General features: G+C 44.2%; 1 protein-coding gene across 1 annotated transcript; it reads right to left on the reverse strand.

Annotated features, from left to right (window-relative positions):
- Nucleotides 1–1,673: 1,673 nt before the first annotated feature.
- RNJ42_03678 (uncharacterized protein) lies at nucleotides 1,674–10,709 on the reverse strand (the record flags this gene model as incomplete). The annotated part of the gene is made up of 1 exon (XM_071053842.1): nucleotides 1,674–10,709. The coding sequence occupies one exon, from the start codon at nucleotides 10,707–10,709 to the stop codon at nucleotides 1,674–1,676; it is 9,036 nt and encodes a 3,011-aa protein (XP_070910254.1).
- Between the last annotated feature and the right edge of the window lie 1,210 nt (nucleotides 10,710–11,919).

The raw sequence follows: 11,919 nt of genomic DNA on the forward strand, positions 1-11,919 counted from the left end.
AAAGAACGTATACTTTCTTTTGATGAGAGATATAGATAGAGTTTTTTGTTTTTATTTTTTTCTTAAGTAAAATTCTTCTTCTGTTCTTTATATAAGAGAAATCAAGATAAAATGCTAGCATTTCATATTTATTTATCTTTTAATTTTTATATTTTTTACTTTATGCGAAATGCGTGTGTCCCACTTTATTAGATAAGTATACTTTCCAATCTTTTACAATGGGGAAGAAATAAAGTCTTTCTTGTGCATGTCCCACTCAATGTACCCCCCAATCTGCAGGCATTACATGAAAAAAAAAAAGATTTAACTCCTTTTTTATGTTTTCCTTAGTGATTCTTTTATCTCGGGATAAAACATTCATTTTATTTGTTTCTTTAAAGAACAAATCGTTTTAGTAATTCACATCAAGAAAACAAATAAGAAAAAAAATTTTTTTGCCAGGCCCCCCCCCTCACCATCATTGTCAATCACTACCTATTGTTCTGTGTCTTTTAGTTATAAGTCTTCCCTCTCTCTCTTTCTCTCTCTCTCGAACATTCATTTGTCATTCTTCTTTATTAAAGAAAGGATTTGCCTTATTAGAAAATCCCTAATTTATAATTCTTTCTCTCTATCTCTCTCTCTCTTTCTTTCTCCGAACGGTATTCGATCACCAGGTACCGAAACGGCCACTCCCTCCTACATACCTCACGTCTTTTTCACATCCTCCGTAGGGACCACAATTCATCGCCCTTTCTTAATTCTTCATTCTTTTTTGTTCTTCGTTTTTTCTTAATTCTTCATTCGTTCTGTTATCGTTCTTCTTCCGGTTATCGCCCATCGTTTTTCTTCCCTTTTTTTTTTTCTTTTCTTGTTGTTTTCTAATTTAGGCCCTATCGCCACATCGCCCATCGCCCATCCCATTCCCGTCCCCCCCTTCCCTGAATAAGTGAAATAAAAAGGGAGGATTTGCTCTTCCCCCCCTCCAATCGTTCTTCTTTCTTAGTCGTTTGTCCCTCCCCTCATAGCTTTTCTAAGAAGAACAACGAAAAGACCGAGAACGTACATCATCTGACTAAAAACATTGTGGATCCAAGAAAGGTGAAGAAATTATAATAAAAAGGGGAGCGACATGAGAGAGGCTACCAAATCACGGAAAGAGAAGAGATAATGCTATTTCACTAACAGAACCTCGTATACCCAATTTCATTTGTCTCTTTTCACCTTAAAAAAAAAAAAAAAAAAAAATACCCAAGAATATCTATGTAATTTTCGTAATGAAATACTGTTTCTTTCTTTTTGTCATATGGCAACTTCGTTCTCTCTTTGGGTAAAATACAAAAAAAAGCCCTGCAACACTTGCATCAACAGATGTGCTCCATGTGGTATGATGCGAAATTCGCGTTACATCATCTTCTTTCTTTCTTTTTTTTTACCTAATTTAGATTTGCGGAAACAAGTTCAGTCTTTGAACGGCACAATACTTCCTAAACATTAAAATATATTACATATCTACGATAAAGCCTAAAGCAAAATTACCCGGAGACGGAAATGAAGCGTTCTTATTCCCGTGATATCTCTATTCTTTCTTTTTTTATTTTATTTTTTATTTTTTATTTTTTATTTTTTATTTTTAATAATTTTTTTTATACAATAGCAATAGAATGCTCGCTTTTTACATAATTTTTTATTTACTAGATGAATAATACGGCTAACACAATTAGCGCAGCCCAGTTGAATTGCGTCTTAGAAGCAGCCGCAGTGTAGTTATCAGAAACTGACGCCGTAGATTGAGATCCTTGAGATACACTTGCAGATGCACGTGTACTCGAGCTTGCAGTTGGACTTGCAGTAGCACTTTCAATTCTTGAATCTGAATTGACAGGTGCAGAACCTGATAGCATTGTTGTTGGTCTTGGTTCAGAATCTTGTGATGGACTCACTGTCGCACTTGAAGCTGCACGGGAGACGGAGTCAGCACTACCTATATTGGATGTAACAGTTGGTTGGGCGCCAGTGCCGGTCATGTGGTTCACGGCAGCAGTCTCAACACTGCCGTCTGGGTTTGTGATGACAGTAGTGTAGTCTTCACTGGAGCCTGCACCTGTGTTGCCACCAGAGCCTGCATCAGTGTGTACACCTATCTTAGATGTAGTGAGAATAGTAGTTGGTTGGCCGTTAGAGTCAGTGCCGGTCATGTGGTTCACGGCAGCAGTCTCAACACTGCCGTCTGGGTTTGTGATGACAGTAGTGTAGTCTTCACCGGAGCCTGCATCAGTGTTTCCATTGCCACCGGAGCCTGCACCAGGGTGTACACCTATCTTTGATGTAGTGACAATAGTAGTTGGTTGGCCGTTGGAGTCAGTGCCGGTCATGTGGTTCACGGCAGCAGTCTCAACACTGCCGTCTGGGTTTGTGATGACAGTAGTGTAGTCTTCACCGGAGCCTGCATCAGTGTTTCCATTGCCACCGGAGCCTGCACCAGTGTGTACACCTATCTTTGATGTAGTGACAATAGTAGTTGGATGGCCGTTGGAGTCAGTGCCGGTCATGTGGTTCACGGCAGCAGTCTCAACACTGCCGTCTGGGTTTGTGATGACAGTAGTGTAGTCTTCACCGGAGCCTGCATCAGTGTTTCCATTGCCACCGGAGCCTGCACCAGGGTGTACACCTATCTTTGATGTAGTGACAATAGTAGTTGGTTGGCCGTTGGAGTCAGTGCCGGTCATGTGGTTCACGGCAGCAGTCTCAACACTGCCGTCTGGGTTTGTGATGACAGTAGTGTAGTCTTCACTGGAGCCTGCACCTGTGTTGCCACCAGAGCCTGCATCAGTGTGTACACCTATCTTAGATGTAGTGAGAATAGTAGTTGGTTGGCCGTTAGAGTCAGTGCCGGTCATGTGGTTCACGGCAGCAGTCTCAACACTGCCGTCTGGGTTTGTGATGACAGTAGTGTAGTCTTCACCGGAGCCTGCACCAGAGTTTGCACTTGCGATCTTGGAGGTCACTGGAACAACAGTTGGCTTACCCTCGCTGTCAGTAGTGTTCACGAAGTGCACAGAGTCAGTCTCAACACTGCCGTCGGAGTGTGTCATAACGGTGGTGTAGTCGCTGTTGTAAGCCCCTGCAGTGTTGGAACTGATAACGCTAGATGGAATATCAGATGCCTTGGATGAACTACTTGGAGTAATTTGAGACGATAGGTAAACTGCATTAGCATCTATCATAAATCTGTACTGTGCCACTGCACTAGACGTGATGATATCACCCCGTTCATCAGTGGTGATGAAGTACGAAATCACATCTGTCTCATAGTATTCCTCCTCGTAGTTGGTCGTGTCCGTGGTAGTCACAGGTGGAGGACTGTATACGACACTGTTGCTGTCAGTAGTGAATACACCATTATCGTCCATGCTTATCCAATAGCTGATCACAACATATTCAGTAACGTTATTACCTAAGTCTACTATTGTAGTTGTAGTAGATTTGCTTAAGACATGAGGAGATGTAGAAATTGTGGAAGTAGTTGGGATAATGGTAGGCTTGCCCTCGCTGTCAGTAGTGTTCACGAAGTGCACAGAGTCTGTCTCGACGCTGCCGTCTGGCTTGGTCACAACTGTAGTGTAGTCGCTGGTCTGTTCGCCTGCACCTTCGATCTTGGAGGTCACTGGAACAACAGTTGGCTTGCCCTCGCTGTCAGTAGTGTTCACGAAGTGCACAGAGTCTGTCTCGACGCTGCCGTCTGGCTTGGTCACAACTGTAGTGTAGTCGCTGGTCTGTTCGCCTGCACCTTCGATCTTGGAGGTCACTGGAACAACTGTTGGCTTGCCCTCGCTGTCAGTAGTGTTCACGAAGTGCACAGAGTCTGTCTCGACGCTGCCGTCTGGCTTGGTCACAACTGTAGTGTAGTCGCTGGTCTGTTCGCCTGCACCTTCGATCTTGGAGGTCACTGGAACAACTGTTGGCTTGCCCTCGCTGTCAGTAGTGTTCACGAAGTGCACAGAGTCAGTCTCAACACTGCCGTCGGAGTGTGTCATAACGGTGGTGTAGTCGCTGTTGTAAGCCCCTGCAGTGTTGGAACTGATAACGCTAGATGGAATATCAGATGCCTTGGATGAACTACTTGGAGTAATTTGAGACGATAGGTAAACTGCATTAGCATCTATCATAAATCTGTACTGTGCCACTGCACTAGACGTGATGATATCACCCCGTTCATCAGTGGTGATGAAGTACGAAATCACATCTGTCTCATAGTATTCCTCCTCGTAGTTGGTCGTGTCCGTGGTAGTCACAGGTGGAGGACTGTATACGACACTGTTGCTGTCAGTAGTGAATACACCATTATCGTCCATGCTTATCCAATAGCTGATCACAACATATTCAGTAACGTTATTACCTAAGTCTACTATTGTAGTTGTAGTAGATTTGCTTAAGACATGAGGAGATGTAGAAATTGTGGAAGTAGTTGGGATAATGGTAGGCTTGCCCTCGCTGTCAGTAGTGTTCACGAAGTGCACAGAGTCTGTCTCGACGCTGCCGTCTGGCTTGGTCACAACTGTAGTGTAGTCGCTGGTCTGTTCGCCTGCACCTTCGATCTTGGAGGTCACTGGAACAACTGTTGGCTTGCCCTCGCTGTCAGTAGTGTTCACGAAGTGCACAGAGTCTGTCTCGACGCTGCCGTCTGGCTTGGTCACAACTGTAGTGTAGTCGCTGGTCTGTTCGCCTGCACCTTCGATCTTGGAGGTCACTGGAACAACTGTTGGCTTGCCCTCGCTGTCAGTAGTGTTCACGAAGTGCACAGAGTCTGTCTCGACGCTGCCGTCTGGCTTGGTCACAACTGTAGTGTAGTCGCTGGTCTGTTCGCCTGCACCTTCGATCTTGGAGGTCACTGGAACAACTGTTGGCTTGCCCTCGCTGTCAGTAGTGTTCACGAAGTGCACAGAGTCTGTCTCGACGCTGCCGTCTGGCTTGGTCACAACTGTAGTGTAGTCGCTGGTCTGTTCGCCTGCACCTTCGATCTTGGAGGTCACTGGAACAACTGTTGGCTTGCCCTCGCTGTCAGTAGTGTTCACGAAGTGCACAGAGTCTGTCTCGACGCTGCCGTCTGGCTTGGTCACAAATGTAGTGTAGTCGCTGGTCTGTTCGCCTGCACCTTCGATCTTGGAGGTCACTGGAACAACTGTTGGCTTGCCCTCGCTGTCAGTAGTGTTCACGAAGTGCACAGAGTCTGTCTCGACGCTGCCGTCTGGCTTGGTCACAACTGTAGTGTAGTCGCTGGTCTGTTCGCCTGCACCTTCGATCTTGGAGGTCACTGGAACAACTGTTGGCTTGCCCTCGCTGTCAGTAGTGTTCACGAAGTGCACAGAGTCTGTCTCGACGCTGCCGTCTGGCTTGGTCACAACTGTAGTGTAGTCGCTGGTCTGTTCGCCTGCACCTTCGATCTTGGAGGTCACTGGAACAACTGTTGGCTTGCCCTCGCTGTCAGTAGTGTTCACGAAGTGCACAGAGTCTGTCTCGACGCTGCCGTCTGGCTTGGTCACAACTGTAGTGTAGTCGCTGGTCTGTTCGCCTGCACCTTCGATCTTGGAGGTCACTGGAACAACTGTTGGCTTGCCCTCGCTGTCAGTAGTGTTCACGAAGTGCACAGAGTCTGTCTCGACGCTGCCGTCTGGCTTGGTCACAACTGTAGTGTAGTCGCTGGTCTGTTCGCCTGCACCTTCGATCTTGGAGGTCACTGGAACAACTGTTGGCTTGCCCTCGCTGTCAGTAGTGTTCACGAAGTGCACAGAGTCTGTCTCGACGCTGCCGTCTGGCTTGGTCACAACTGTAGTGTAGTCGCTGGTCTGTTCGCCTGCACCTTCGATCTTGGAGGTCACTGGAACAACTGTTGGCTTGCCCTCGCTGTCAGTAGTGTTCACGAAGTGCACAGAGTCTGTCTCGACGCTGCCGTCTGGCTTGGTCACAACTGTAGTGTAGTCGCTGGTCTGTTCGCCTGCACCTTCGATCTTGGAGGTCACTGGAACAACTGTTGGCTTGCCCTCGCTGTCAGTAGTGTTCACGAAGTGCACAGAGTCTGTCTCGACGCTGCCGTCTGGCTTGGTCACAACTGTAGTGTAGTCGCTGGTCTGTTCGCCTGCACCTTCGATCTTGGAGGTCACTGGAACAACTGTTGGCTTGCCCTCGCTGTCAGTAGTGTTCACGAAGTGCACAGAGTCTGTCTCGACGCTGCCGTCTGGCTTGGTCACAACTGTAGTGTAGTCGCTGGTCTGTTCGCCTGCACCTTCGATCTTGGAGGTCACTGGAACAACTGTTGGCTTGCCCTCGCTGTCAGTAGTGTTCACGAAGTGCACAGAGTCTGTCTCGACGCTGCCGTCTGGCTTGGTCACAACTGTAGTGTAGTCGCTGGTCTGTTCGCCTGCACCTTCGATCTTGGAGGTCACTGGAACAACTGTTGGCTTGCCCTCGCTGTCAGTAGTGTTCACGAAGTGCACAGAGTCTGTCTCGACGCTGCCGTCTGGCTTGGTCACAACGGTTGTGTAGTCGCTGGTTTTATTTTGTGTTATATTATATTTATTACCTTCAATTACTGAGCTCCCTGTAATGATATTTCCTTTTTCATCTGTTGTTATGAAATATGATACCACATCTGTTTCAATATAGGATTCATCATAGTTCGTTGTGGCAGTAGTTATGACAGCAGGAGGACTGTACAAGCTACGGTTGTTGGTTGTGTAGGCAGCACCCTTATCATCAGTGGTGATCCAGTAACTAACCACTTCGAATTCAGTCACACCGTTTCCTAAGTCAAGCGTCAAAGTTGTTGGCGGTGGAGCTGAGTCATATGAAGTGTTGGCTAAAATAATTTTGCTATCAGTAATTATCTCACCGGCATCATTTGCCGTGATGAAAAAAGAGACAACCTTCTCTACATGCTCGTATCCATTGTCGTTTGTAATAGTTGTCACCGGTGGAGGGCTATAAGTTCTTGTTTCATTAGCAGTGTAGAACTCGTTTTCATCTTCAGTAGTCCTATAGCTGACTACAATATATTCGGTTATTTCATTTCCCAGATCTACTTTATTAGTGCTAGCACTAGGAGCCCCTGAGTGTATCACAGTAATAGTCGAGGATGTGGAACCAATATCTGGATTTCCATCCTTATCAGTAGTGCTGTAGTACGAAATCTGCTCCTCGATTATCTTATAAGGTTCCGTGATATTCAGTGTAGTAACCGAGGGTAGATCAATAATGTAAGTTATTGTACTTGTCGTTGAACCTGTAACATTATGACCGTTGGAATCAATAGTAGCATAAAAGGATACTAAATCTTCCTCGATCCATTTTCCCTTATTAATTGTTGTAGTGTAAGCGTGAGGTATAATTAAGTAGGTCTGCTGTGGAATTGTTGTAGAAGATGTCACTGGACTACCATCGCTACCGGTTGTACTATAGTAAGAAATAACCTCCTGCACCAGGTGGTCGTCATAAGTCAAAGTGGTGGTTATAACAGGAGGTATACTTAATGACGGTGTAACAGTAGGAACATCATAGATATAATAGTAAATTGGATAGGCATTGCCATCTAGTCCGGTAAAAGTACTTGTCGAAGTTGAAATTAACTTCGTGCTTTGCACCCATGTTGAAATGTATAAGTTTGAAGAAGTAAGAGGTGAGTAAGTACAAGTGGGACAGCTAGGGTATTGCCAGACATATCCTTTCCAATCGGTGTGCTTTGTACCAGATGGATCAATGAACCAGGCATTCAAAATACCATCGCCACCGCTGTTGTAGAACGAAATTCTGATAGGATAAACGACATCTTTTAATAGGTATAGGGTCCTATTCGGGTAAACCGCGTCTGTAACGGTTATTTGAGACTCTGATGGAGCTGGCCAGTTGTCAATATTACCACAACTAAATGTTGCACCATTGGCAAAGTAGATAATAGCTGCATCATCAGAACCTGTTAAACCAAAAGTGTAATTACCCGAAACAGTAGGAACGAAATAACCTGCAAACTCTACAACAAGGTTAGCAGGTATAACAGTCAAACCGAAAATGTTGCCGAGAAGACCACTGATACGAAAGGCGGGAGTTGTAGTAAAAGCCGTTTGAGTTAGAAAGTTGAAAGAACCAGGGTAGTTCAATAACTCTTTGTAAGAATTCGATGGAACAAAAAAACCAAGTCTAGCAGTTGTAACTTTAAATCCGTTTGAAGTACGTTGAGCAGTTAGTGCTGATGAAAACGAACAAACATTGCTGAATTTTACAGGATTGGTATACTGTACAGCGCTGCTACTGGTGCTTTGACTGATAGTATATCTGCTGCTTCTAATTGAACTTCCAGTAATGATTTCTCCCTCACTATTAGTTGTAATAAAGTATGAGATATAATCGGTTTCGATATAAGCATTTGATTTTGTAGTTGCACTAGTAATACCTTTAGGTGGGCTATACACTATGCTGTTGCTAGTAGTAAAATACTTTCCATTGTTATCAGAAGATGTCCAATAACTAATCACTTCATACTCAGTCACGTTGTTCCCAAGATCAATCTTCACTGTCGTGGCTGAAGGGGCTGGATCGTACGACGTGGACGCATTCACAACTGTGCTGCCAGTCACGATCTCCCCAGCACTGTCGACTGTAACGAAGTACGACACAACTGTGTGGAAGTGCTCGTGCTCGCTCTCCGTGTCAATCGTCGTCACGGCTGGAGGACTGTACACGCTGCTGTTGCTGGCTGTGTACACTTCCCCATTGTCACTGCTTGTGAGCCAGTAGCTGATCACCTCGTATTCCGTCACTCCGTCACCACGGTCAATCTTCACTGTCGTGGCTGAAGGGGCTGGATCGTACGACGTGGACGCAGTCACAACCGTGCTGCCAGTCACGATCTCCCCAGCACTGTCTACCGTGACGTAGTACGACACAACTGTGTGGAAGTGCTCGTGCTCGCTCTCCGTGTCAATCGTCGTCACGGCTGGAGGACTGTACACGCTGCTGTTGCTGGCTGTGTACACTTCCCCATTGTCACTGCTTGTGAGCCAGTAGCTGATCACCTCGTATTCCGTCACTCCGTCACCACGGTCAATCTTCACTGTCGTGGCTGAAGGGGCTGGATCGTACGACGTGGACGCATTCACAACTGTGCTGCCAGTCACGATCTCCCCAGCACTGTCGACTGTAACGAAGTACGACACAACTGTGTGGAAGTGCTCGTGCTCGCTCTCCGTGTCAATCGTCGTCACGGCTGGAGGACTGTACACGCTGCTGTTGCTGGCTGTGTACACTTCCCCATTGTCACTGCTCGTGAGCCAGTAGCTGATCACCTCGTATTCCGTCACTCCGTCACCACGGTCAATCTTCACTGTCGTGGCTGAAGGGGCTGGATCGTACGACGTGGACGCATTCACAACTGTGCTGCCAGTCACGATCTCCCCAGCACTGTCGACTGTAACGAAGTACGACACAACTGTGTGGAAGTGCTCATGGTCACTATCTGTGTCGATCGTAGTCACTCCTGGAGGACTATACGTCACAGTAGTTGATGTCGTATATTCACCACCTTGATCATTGGTGGTGGTGAAATAGGAGTACACGAGATATTCAATAACACCATCTTCGCTTACAATACTGGTGGAAATATTTGGGAGTGGTGGGACCACAGTACTAGTTGTGGTCAAAGTGATAGGATGTTTTTGGTCATCCTTTGTCGAAATGTACGACACTACGATCTCGTGCTCAATGCCTTTGTCGGTTACGTACGTAGTATAAGGCTTTGCCAATGGTGGGATAGTAGTTCCTGTGTAATAAAGTAAATATCCTGTTTTGGGAAGATTGTCCACCGGAGATACTATTAAAGAAGACCCTCCGAGCGCGAAGGCACCTGCGTCAAAGTTGGTCCCGATGTTTAAGTTGTAGGTATTGCCCCCAGATTTTACAATTAGTATACCAGCTACATCGTCGTAATCGACACTGCCGATAGCAGTAGTGAACCCTAAAAAGGCATTGTTAGAACCAAAATTTTGAAGGGTGAGGTTAACTTCTTTATTACCGTTTTCACTGTTGAAAAATATCACACCATCGTTAAATTCGATTGTTTGGTCACCAACACTGTAGACACCAGGGTTGTCGAACCACAGAAACCCTTGACCTGATAACGCGATGGTACCTGTACCTTGGAAATTGTTGCTTGCTATGGCAATCTGAGTACCACTGGAGAGTTTTAAAAGATTATTGTTAACAAATGTGGTGCTTCCCCACGAAAAGTATTGCAAATGATCAAGAGTCATTGTGCCCTCATTTACGAAAGATCCTGAAGCCGTAACTGATAAACTTATTTGACTATTAAAATACTGAGCCACAGAACTTAATGTAATAGTACCTTTGTTAATGAAATTATCGACGTTGAACTTGTAGGAAGGCACAACGGTACCACTATTTACAATTTTCAAATTACCATTGGTACCTACCGTGAGAGACCCTGAGGTAACGTTAAAGTAAGGAGTAGTGACAGTGTTACTTGAAGGAACCTCAAAATCTAAGGTACCTTCAACATCCAAACCATTGTCCACCGATACTTGAGCACCATTTATCCCCAGTGTGATACCACTATTAACGTTTAATCCGGTAAAACTCTGATCACCAGTTAACGTCTCATCACTTGAAATAGTTTGACCCAGTACCAGGGTGAGAAAGAATATATATATTAAGAACCTTTTCATTATAATAAGCCTTTTTGAGTTATTAAAGAAAATAATAAAAAAAAAAATTGTTTTTTTTCTTCTTCTTTTCTTAATTTAAGGCTTTATTCAATAAGATTCTCTTTTTGCTTGTTATTGATAATAAAAGTATTGTTTGCTTGTTTTTGTTTGTTGCTTAGTCTTGTTTTTGTTTGTTGCTTAAAAGAACGTATACTTTCTTTTGATGAGAGATATAGATAGAGTTTTTTGTTTTTATTTTTTTCTTAAGTAAAATTCTTCTTCTGTTCTTTATATAAGAGAAATCAAGATAAAATGCTAGCATTTCATATTTATTTATCTTTTAATTTTTATATTTTTTACTTTATGCGAAATGCGTGTGTCCCACTTTATTAGATAAGTATACTTTCCAATCTTTTACAATGGGGAAGAAATAAAGTCTTTCTTGTGCATGTCCCACTCAATGTACCCCCCAATCTGCAGGCATTACATGAAAAAAAAAAGATTTAACTCCTTTTTTATGTTTTCCTTAGTGATTCTTTTATCTCGGGATAAAACATTCATTTTATTTGTTTCTTTAAAGAACAAATCGTTTTAGTAATTCACATCAAGAAAACAAATAAGAAAAAAAATTTTTTTGCCAGGCCCCCCCCTCACCATCATTGTCAATCACTACCTATTGTTCTGTGTCTTTTAGTTATAAGTCTTCCCTCTCTCTCTTTCTCTCTCTCTCGAACATTCATTTGTCATTCTTCTTTATTAAAGAAAGGATTTGCCTTATTAGAAAATCCCTAATTTATAATTCTTTCTCTCTATCTCTCTCTCTCTTTCTTTCTCCGAACGGTATTCGATCACCAGGTACCGAAACGGCCACTCCCTCCTACATACCTCACGTCTTTTTCACATCCTCCGTAGGGACCACAATTCATCGCCCTTTCTTAATTCTTCATTCTTTTTTGTTCTTCGTTTTTTCTTAATTCTTCATTCGTTCTGTTATCGTTCTTCTTCCGGTTATCGCCCATCGTTTTTCTTCCCTTTTTTTTTTTCTTTTCTTGTTGTTTTCTAATTTAGGCCCTATCGCCACATCGCCCATCGCCCATCCCATTCCCGTCCCCCCCCCTTCCCTGAATAAGTGAAATAAAAAGGGAGGATTTGCTCTTCCCCCCCTCCAATCGTTCTTCTTTCTTAGTCGTTTGTCCCTCCCCTCATAGCTTTTCTAAGAAGAACAACGAAA

Source organism: Nakaseomyces bracarensis, assembly GCF_045282275.1.
Source record: "Nakaseomyces bracarensis strain CBM3 chromosome Unknown Scaff12_0, whole genome shotgun sequence".
NCBI lineage: Eukaryota > Fungi > Ascomycota > Saccharomycetes > Saccharomycetales > Saccharomycetaceae > Nakaseomyces > Nakaseomyces bracarensis.